Source organism: Trachymyrmex cornetzi, unplaced genomic scaffold, assembly GCF_001594075.2.
Source record: "Trachymyrmex cornetzi isolate Tcor2-1 unplaced genomic scaffold, Tcor1.1 scaffold1388, whole genome shotgun sequence".
NCBI classification, from domain to species: domain Eukaryota; kingdom Metazoa; phylum Arthropoda; class Insecta; order Hymenoptera; family Formicidae; genus Trachymyrmex; species Trachymyrmex cornetzi.
In genome coordinates this window covers 436768-447711 of record NW_017295969.1, presented here as the reverse complement: position 1 = coordinate 447711, position 10944 = coordinate 436768, and the positions used below count along the sequence as shown (strand labels likewise).

The 10944-nt window shown below is 30.2% G+C and overlaps 1 protein-coding gene across 1 annotated transcript; it reads left to right on the top strand.

Moving 5' to 3' along the window:
* The first annotated feature begins 1753 nt into the window (after nucleotides 1–1753).
* Nucleotides 1754–6809, top strand: LOC108771096 (DNA damage-regulated autophagy modulator protein 1). The gene is made up of 8 exons (XM_018523002.1): nucleotides 1754–1777; nucleotides 2951–3101; nucleotides 3797–3886; nucleotides 4807–4928; nucleotides 5187–5413; nucleotides 5896–6034; nucleotides 6369–6526; nucleotides 6646–6809. Exons 3-8 carry the CDS (start codon nucleotides 3816–3818, stop codon nucleotides 6718–6720), a joined length of 792 nt encoding a protein of 263 aa, XP_018378504.1. The 5' UTR covers nucleotides 1754–1777; nucleotides 2951–3101; nucleotides 3797–3815; the 3' UTR covers nucleotides 6721–6809.
* Nucleotides 6810–10944: the final 4135 nt, after the last annotated feature.

Sequence of the window (10944 nt, the reverse complement as noted above, 5' to 3'; positions counted from 1 at the left end):
CCAAAGTGAGTCTTGTGCGCGCGCGTTTGTGTGTGTGTGTGTGTGTGTGTGTGTGTGTGTGTGTGTGCGCGCGCGTGCGCGCGCGCGCGCGCATACCTTAGATAATGCGCCGGCGATACTTAAACTTTAAAGGTTCGTAACTCAGGAAGATCTCAAGCAAAAAGGGTTTGTAACCAGTGTTTCGGAAACGTCTTGACACCAGCTTTAAGGATATGTAAAAGAAAATAGGTGTTTCCATTTAAGATTTCAAAGTTGACCTTCACGGTGTCCTTCAAGGTTACATGAAGGTCATTTCAACATAACCATATAATAGACCACTTGATATACTAAAACTTTTGTATTGAACACTTTTTTCCATAAGCATTATTTTCCAAGATATTTGACCGTTGCCGAACTTTCTCCCATCACTGTATATACATATATACATACACATCTTTTTATACAAGCAAACTATATACACATATAAAAGTTGTGTTTATAACATTATATTTTTATTGAACAACATAATTTTATAATTGATTTACTTTGTTATTATTTTTTCCGCTATAAATTAAAATTTTAAAAATAATAACAAAAATTTCTAAATGTTTTTGTATAAGTACTTTAAATATTCAAAATGACATCTTTTAAAATAACATTTAAAATTTCGAAACATTTCCATTAGAGTACAGATAAAAAAATACTTATTGAAATTTATTTCTATAGAAACAACTTTTGAAGTAAACCATCATTAAATTTGTATTGCTTTTAAATATTATCTAGAATAACCTGTAAAATTTTCTATAATTTTTTTGTTATTTTAAAATATGTATAGTGCATCTTTAAGTGTTCATGACTGCAAAAAGTTTTAAAACTCTAATAACCAATTTGAGCGTTCTACATAATTAGTTTAAACATAACTACGTTTAGATCTGTATTCAGCAAAATTTTTAGATATTTCAGCAAAACTTCCGTGATCCAATTAATATACAAATTAATAACATTAAAAATTGACCCTTTAAAAGACAGTGTAAAATTCGCCGAACAAGAAATTTTATATCCAGTTTGAATTATAAATGTACTTTCCTCGCTCTCACATTAAGTGAGTTCCCTAAGATCATAGGAAACTCATTTAAAAGATATTCAAAAAAACAATGGAAAAGTTAATTGAGAAATTAAAAATAAAAGAAAACATGTTTATTTTTTTATAGTTTTGATATATATAAATTGCTAAGTCAAGAATGTTGCATTAAATTTTTCTGAGATTCGGTTTACATAAAAAAATACCTGTATAGGTATTAAATAATTACTTAGTAAAAATAATTATCAAACTTGTCTATAATGAAAAGCGAATCGCTAAATATATTCTAGCGACAAAAATAAAATTGAAAAATTGCAGAACGTATTGTATTGTCGTAATGTTGTTGATATAAAAATGTGATTCAAATACGTAATCCTTGTACATGCGTTATTTTATTCTTTCATATCCTAATTACAGATTTTTTACATCTCTCTACAAAAAGTCTCTTAATTTTAAGTCGGCGTTTTATCAGTATAGAACAGCCGTAACTCGGTAATGGACGCAGAAATGCAGTCTGAAATTATAGTCGAATTAGAAACAGCACGGTCAAATGGCTCTATTACCATTCCAATGAATGTGATATCGATAGCGTTGCGTTAATTGCGAATTCCTAGTCTACTCACTAGTTTCAAACGCCACGGTTTGTTACGTTTAATTTAGTGACGTTCAAAAAATTATATCTTTGAATCACCCATCGATCGATTCTTCTCCTATAAAGTAAATGTTCCGAAATACTCATTTAAAAATAAAAATAGATAATTCGCGCTTCACAAAAAAAAATTCAAAGTAATAAAATGTAAAAAGCATTAAGTTTCTTATATTAATTGCAAAGCTTTAAATATTCAAAAAGTGTGATCTTATATACTTATATATTATTTTTAAAATTCATCTCCATTTTTATTGAAAATCGGTTTTCATAACTTGAAGTATAGATATACGAGGTCTAATAAAAAAATAAGCGAACTTTTTGAATTACTCGGAGCGTCCTAGCAACGTGCGGTTTGCAGCACTACAATCGTTATAATCTTCCGAGTAACTGGCTTTTTTAAAATTGTTTACATTTCGTTTAGTTTCAGAGTTATTGCTATTTGAGGGCAACGTGTTTTAGTGTTCGTGGCGATTTTCGCCTCGAAATGAATTTTTGCAATTTTTGCCTCAAGGTCAAACAATCAACCGTTAGTACTACGATGGCGTTTTGAAAAAATTGCGCGAAAAAATTCGCAAAAAGAGACCACACTTGTGGCGAAATAACTCATGGTTCCTTCACCATGACAACGTGCCTGCCCATTCAGCCTTGTCAATTCGCAAGTTTTGTGCCAAAAATCAGATGATTGTCCTCCCCCAGCCTTCCCAGACCTTGCTTTCTGCGATTTTTTCTTGTTCCTAAAATTAAAATTCAGTTTGAGGCGAAAATCGTCACTAAAACACGTTGCACTCAAATAGCAATAACTCTGAAACTAAACGAGATGTAAACAATTTTAAAAAAGCCAGTTACTCGGAAGATTATAACGATTGTAGTGCTGCAAACCGTACATCGCTAGAACGCTCCGTTGCCGAGAAATTTAAAAAGTCGCTTATTTTTTTATCAGACTTCGTATATATTCAGTTAACTAAATAATTCATTATTGATTTGATCAAAATAACTTAAAAAAATAGTTAAAATTTATTTCTCTTTGATTAGTGATTTTTAAATATATAGTGATAATTGAAATAAGATGATAATTTCGTCCGACTTATCATCTGATACTAATTTAAACAACGAATATTATTAGTCATTATTTCTTATTCGTTAAAAAATTCTCATGGAAATATATTAAAAAATAAACTAAATTTTGCATGAGCGCACATATATCATATATTACACGTCTCACGTTAATTAACATGCAATAGTATGCGTGGCGATTGGTACGGTGCGAACGATAAGAGGTAGCACAGCGACAGACAGTCGCTACAAGACGCCTCACGATCAAATGTCCCTGTGGCATGAATCTTGATAATATATTCTTAGAAAAAAAGCCACTAACTACGCAAAATTTTCAAGGTAAGTCGATATCCTTTTATAAAGTAATTCCCGGTATTCTTTTTACAATAGAATTTTATGGTAGAATTTAATCACGTTTTTTTTTACGAATTTCCATTTTATTACCCTTAAAATAAATTCCATTTTTTATTTTAGCGAAACTTAATATAATGAAGTTTTATGCTAAAAACTTGATCGTACGACCTCTTAAATGTTTCACTAATATAGGCGATTCGATATAACAAATGATTCCATGAAATTGGTTATAAAAAATAATCTATTTATAAAATCTGTACTTATTCTTCCTGTAGTTGACACATTTATATATGTATATTTTCATGTATGATTCATTAGCATTTCGGTATAATTAGAGAATATAATTTTCTACTGTTAATATTACCAATTGGTATCATGAAACGAGCATTATAAATCACAAGGAGGATCCTACCTAAGGTCCTCTGGGTCATCTTGATTAGATCCTTTATGAACAGCCTTCGTATCACTTCAACCCCTTTTTCAATCAATTCAAGACTCGCATCTCTTTATCATTTTTTAAATGTTTGATCCATCGATCAAAATTATTATATCGCCACTAGTCTTAATCAATCCGATAAGGAATATAGCAAAGAATGCATTGAATCCAAGCGTGATGTAGAACACACACGCATCGAACTAAATATAAGAACAACACAAAATAAGAACAATGCGTCTTGCAGTATTGAGGAAAAAACGAGAATGGCGTATGGGAAATTGCACGTATTACCATTGAGTCTCTTCATCTTAATCCCAGTGACATTTGTAATTACGTAAGTCCACAATTTTTAAATGATGGCTATATCAAATTATTACAAAATATAAATTATTACAAAATATAAATTAAATTATTACAAAAGCTATATGTATATATATAAATACACTTTTCCAGGATAGAAAATGTATATTGCACTCTTTTATTAATAAGTCTTGATTTGAAATATCCTCTTTGTGTACTCAATTAGTTATTCCTTTTCAAAACGTGAAAATCATTATTAAACATGAAATTTCCAGCAAATAACGAATATAACAGCCATATAGATGTTAAATATATATATTTATATAATTATATATAATAGTTATTATGTATGTTTACTGAGTTATTTATATAGAATTCATGACTGTGACTCAGTCATTATTAACATGAGCATTACAAAAAATTAGAAAATATTTATTTCAGAATCTTTACAACAAAATAAGCAGAATTTGCTTAGTTTATTTAAAAATAAATAAATCGATTTTGATACTATTTCATCCTTTATGTAAATAATATTAAATTATTATCAATCTATTTCTTTTAAAATAAAAGTAATCATCTCCGATATCAAAATATTCGCAATAAAATACAATATATAAGATATACTTAACAAAAATCTGCTTATTTGTTTAATGCCAAAACCTTATTTTCTTTCATTATATACATCTAATTCAAAGGGTTCCAAAGATTAAATTGAACTTATATTACAATATCTGTGTCTCCTTATAAAATAAATAAGATATAAATATGTATACAAAAATCAATTAAAAATTAAGAAAAATTATTTGATTTTTAAACGTCTATAGCAAATACACGTCGCAGAATTATTTAACGATTAAGAGCTAACCATAAAAGAACTTTGCAAGCAGTCAAGGAAGTCGAAGAAACTCGCTCGCGCCACTCAAGTTTATAGTTTACAAATGGCTCATGTTTCAGATACACTATATCGGTGCAATGGGACCACGTGGTACCTGGATTCCCTTATATATCGGAGACTGGCACATTGTCACCAGAATCCTGCATATTCGCGCAATGTCTGAACATCGCGGCTCTTTTACGTATGTAAACACAATTTCAAGAACTTTATAGACTAATTATAAGTGAAAACTTATCTTATACTTTAAACAGAGAATTTAAGTCACGAATCATATAAATGAAAAAGAAATCTATGAATTAATTATATTAGATATCTACAAATATATAAAAGAAATCTAAAAAAAGTGTAGAGAATGATTAGGAAAAATGGGGGTAAAAATAACTTCAGAAACATTTTTTTGAACGCAATAAAAAGAATTCAATTTGCATCTTTTATACAGTCGGATGCTGTGTTTACATCAGGCATCGACAAGTACTGCAATGGCAGATAGAAAGAGGCCACGATCTCGTAGACAAAAAGGTTATCACAGTGACAACGTGCTGCGGAATCCTTGCTTGCTTTGGCCTCGATATACTCGCCAATTTTCAAGAAGCCCGCGTAATCGCGGCTCATATGGTTGGAGCGATGACTTGCTTCTCTGCTGGCACTCTCTATTTCTGTCTTCAGGTATACCGTGATGCGAATCGTTACGTTTTATCGCGAACGTTTCGATGTCAAAGACAACGTTAATTTATTGATGACATTACATCATTCTTTGGCACAGAGTCAATTGAACATTTGAGCTAAGTAATGTCAGAATGGCTTTCTTTCCGATCAATCAACATTTGATACTAGGAGGTTTTTCTTATATTTCCTATCAAATTTTTTAATTTCCACTTTACTATCATGTTCTTTCTACTATTATTTTATTTTAATTTTATTATTGTATTCTCTTTATTTTTTTAACTTTATATTTCTTTTATTTTTATAAACATAGTTTAAGTTCTATTCTGATCTATTTAATCGCTTTGCGCGAACTTAATACAATAATACTTTGAAGGAGTAAATAAGCTCCGTAAATATATTTTCATATAAACGAAATAATTTTATCACTAATTAAAAACAACAAAAATAATTTATATGTTATTATAAGATAATTATCCGTTTAGACATATTTGAGCTACAAGATGGTACCAGCCGTGAATGGTATAATTGTTGTTTATTTGCGCGCAATTCTCTCGGCTCTTACGTTAATATTGACGATCGCTACAATTATTCCTGGCTACATCTCGATGTCAGAATTTCAAGGTATGTAAATGCATGTTATTATAAAGACTATAATTTTTATAATATGTAATTTACCTATACAGTTATAATTTATAACATATGCTTAGACCAAAATTTCTCAGTTATTCACATAGAGAATGAATACATGTCAAATATTTTTAATTTACGTTAGACATGAGTGCAAACAAATGCAAGTATGTATGATACTTTTAACTTTAGCATTAAATAAAATGTGGAATTAAATTGAAGATATATATATAAATAAAAAAAAATATATATATATAATATAAAAAAAAACAATAGCTTGAATATTTTTAAAAAAATTTAAGTAATCAAAATATAACGTGTTACGCAGGTAACGATTATAAAAAGTGGTTACCGGCAGATGGTGGTTGGGGCTGGCACGTTGCGAGTACTATATGCGAATGGGTTCTCGCGATCGTCTATTGCGCGTTTCTTCTCACTTTCGTTCCAGAATTCCGATTAATTAATTTTGAAGACCCCGTTGTTACGGTACCTTGGTCTTTTACCACTATTCATAGCGATTATTACCACTATTAGTAGCGATTATTTCATTCAGAAAACTACGTTTATGCATATACATATAATTAAAATATTTAATTTTATTTTAGCTAATATATTTGGATAAAATTGAGAACTCGACAACCTTAGACAAACCGGAAGGAATCACGCCACAAGACACGTAAATTTTTTCCTCGATGAATGTTATTAAGAAATAAACATCACTTAATTAATATAATTAATATATAAATGATCTTTTTTTGTCGTCCTTCAAAGTAAGACCTATGATTATGATTTAATTTTGACTCTAAGTTCTATTTGGAGTTCTGATTTAAAACGTGTATGGCAATTCTTAAGTCAGAGTTACGTTATTGTTATTACTAAAAAAAATAAAAAATTTATTAAATGAAAATTTATTAAACAAATAAAATATATTTTATAAACAATTTATCTTACATTTTTCTATCATCTTCCTATTGCATTCATTTTTCAATTCCTTCTTTTTCTATATTTATATGTTTAAGAATTTTGTTTAAAAGAAATAGTTATATTTCTTCTGAGACTTTAATTAAATATGTGTTATATTTAAAGATTATGTTTCGCGGGTTTTCGCCGAGTCCAGATCCATTCTTGGAATGCTAACGTTTCGTGAACCTTGCAGTCCACTTCATCAGAGCAAGAAGCAACCTAATACTGCAGATATCAGGCTGCTGATATCAGTATCAGGCTGATACAGTATTAAGTTGCTTCTCGCCCTGATGAGGTGGACTGCAAGGTTCATGAAACGTTGGCATTCCAAGAATGGATCTGGACACGGAGAAAACTCGCGAAACGCATAATCTTTATATAGAAAGCACCCGCGGAATTCTCAAGAATATTATATGTTATATTGTTTTAACAGTATTATATTTAATATAACATGTTCCACGCGATCATACAAAATATATATTCTGTAAAAGATTAGTAAATATTATAATAAAAAAAAAATTACTTTAAAAAAGAAAAAAATATATGCCAAGTGCATAAAAAAGGTATCCACGATTAAATTTATCCTAATCTATAATATGTTATAACTTATCTATCTTAAGGCAACGGATGTATGGAATGCATCATTTATCTCATATATTTATTTTTATTAAATTGATGCATATATGCATCTAGATATATAGTATATGAATGAAATTACCACACATCCGTTTCCTTAACAAAAATATCAATTCATCACTCACCAACTCGATACACAACAGCGGAGTTACATCTGCAACGTCGCTACGATGTAATTCTGTAACAAATAAATTAAAATCTAAATTAAAACAAAGCAAAAGAATCAATTAATATTTAAAAAAATATTTACTAAATATAAAGTTTTCTTAAAAATTATCGTATAGTTTTCAAAATATATAATTTTTATAAGCATGGATTTTATAAAAATAATTATACATTTTCTAAAAAAATCTTAAAAATGCATATTTATCTCGAATTTCAAAATAATTTTAAATAATTTTTTTCTTCTAATTATCATTTTTAAATCACTGTAAAATAAACCGACTCAAGAATAAACAGAAGAAAGATACTGATTTTACACAAACAAAAAATGACATTTACCGCAAGGTTGCTCCGCCGGTACCCGATGCCTCTCCCAGACCTCCTCCTCCTCTCAGAATTGGATTGACATCCTCTCGTACAAGACACTCGCGTAAAACACTCGCGAATAATACACTACAATCGCGCGCGGACTAATTATTTATAAAAGTCTTTCGCGTCGAACTAGAATTTTTTCCACCGAATAGGTTTTATAAAAAAATCCGTTAGTCCGATAACTTCAACGGCACTCCCGAAGCAAACGCGCGACGCGACGAACCGGCTGCGGTTCGTTCATTTTCAATTAAATCGGCGTCGACGGTACGTTGGCTTCCCCGTCGTTGGATTTTTACATGAAGAGAATGTGATTTTACTCAAGTATTTAAAAATGTATCTTATAGATATATCATTCAGATAGATACGAAAATTTTTAGATACTTGAGAAAAATCATTCTTTTCGTGTATATCCTCTAGGTACTGAGCCCCTCATCACGCCAAGGTCGTACCCGTGAGAGGGAAGATCTGAAAAATATAGCACATATAGTTATTATCTATATTACTATTATCGGTTAACTTTTAGAAATGTATATCAAACACACGTCAATTCGTCACCATTGTGAAATAAATTCAAAGTGGATAAAAGGGCTGAATCTTTTATTACAATGTCTATAAGATATGATTAGAATCGATGGAATGGGCTAGAGATAAATAAAAAAGAGAAATATTTCTTTTATTACCGACAAATTAGTTCCAAAGTTACGCTAAATTTTTTATACGGATCGTATAACGAAAGATGCGCAAAAACGAAAAATTAATTAAATTATTATATATATATAAACTACAATATTAGTTCTCAAAGTAGAAATAGCATGGATTGCGTTATTTGCATGAGAATATTTATTAGCGTTGCTTCTTATGACTCGTATAATATCGTTCAGAGAACATAATTGAGATATACTCCAGCAAGAGAAAAATTTACGTTAAACAAAAATAATTGTCCGTAATTGTCGCGAAATCGTAATAAATTCTATTTTCTAACGCATTTTAATTCCAAATGGACCGTACGAAATATCTATTTCATGATATATGATTATCATCTCGATCCTTCTATGAATAATTAATCGTGCGAGCTAATAATCGTATATATATTAAGGTACAACATTTCGTACATTATCTAGCATTTTTCGCAATTACGTTTCAAAAAGAAATGTGAAAAAGAGCGGCACGCGACACAGCTACCTGCCTGTACGAGCGTCGATAATGGAATGACTGCGTAGTGACTACGCGTAAACGTGACGGCGCCGTCTGACTACCCCGCCTATACCTGTCCGCCCGGCCGCGTTAAAGCAAACCACAAGGTCGCGCGCCGATCATATAACCGTCGAAATATTACAAAATAAGTAAAATAATCTAGTCGTTACATTTTGAATATTCTCCGATGAATAGGTTTCATTGCACGGTTTTTGCTTTACTTCTTAGGACCATTAGGACTATGGCAGAGAACGAGACGTAACGAGACGTAACTTTCGTAGTCGTAACGTAAGATTAAAGGGTTCTCTACATAGAAGTCGTAGGAAACTGACCAATTCCAATCGAGTATTCTCCTTATATTTGATTGTGATTGGTTGGTTTCCTACGACTTAAGACTCCACGACTATCTACGATCCTTAAGACAGCTACGTTTTTCTCTGTCTTATCTTACGTTACGATTACGAAAGTTACGTCTCGTTCTCTGTCATAACCCTTACATTCGTTACGCACTCAGCTCATGAATATTTTAGATATTTCAATTGTGTTGCAATAAACGATTATTAGTTCGTTATAACTTTTTATTACACAAAATCAAGGGGGTAACCACTAGCTAAAATACTGTCCCACAGATTACATGATTTCATCTGATTACAAATAATTTTTTTCACTACTATGAAGTAATTTGGTAAAATATACGATTTTATTTAATATTATACAATGATTTCTCGTGGTTGCATATATAATTATCGGATTATACATAGAGAATTTATATAAATTTTATAATGATTTCGAGGATTCTGTCCCACGATTACATTAAGTGGTTACCCCCTCGCACAAAATCTTCGCAATGTACACAATATTTTTAATAAAGAATTGATGTCTTGCGACTTTTTGTTACTTTCGTATCGTTTAATTCTATCATTTACCTCTTATTTCGCATTCTTAACCCTAGCGATACGCACTCTTTTCTTTTTCTATCCTTGATATACATACATACTCGAGTCCTTGGGACCCCATCCATATTTATTACCGTAACTTCCGTAAAAATGAACATATTTTAATTAATTTTTTTTCAAATAATGGAGAATTGAACAAGTCCTTAATATGTAAAAGTCGATTTAAGGAGCTTTGAGATATATAGGTTCAAAGAAGAAAAAAGTTTAAAAATACGAAAAAATCTCGATTTAGAAAATTACACTGGAATTTTTGAGACCCCAGTGTGTACAGCTAGTGTTAATTCGCACTATTATTTCATTACCTAATTAGAAACGAAATACGTACGCAACAGATCATAGACATATAGAATATAGGAATTACAAATTACTGTTTTATTTAAATATTGGTATCATATTTTTAACTTATTGCTAATTTAATTGATAATTAGAAGTTACTGATTTGCTATTTGCAATAATTATACAGTGTACATATGAAATCAGAAGATAAAATCAACTGAGCGACAAGGATTAATATTCTCTCAACTGTAAAATAAAATTGAAAATTTTGAAAAGCGCGTAAAGTTAAATAATGTAATAACAGTTCATTAGTAATAAGAATTACCAATAAGTGAGTTCAGATTT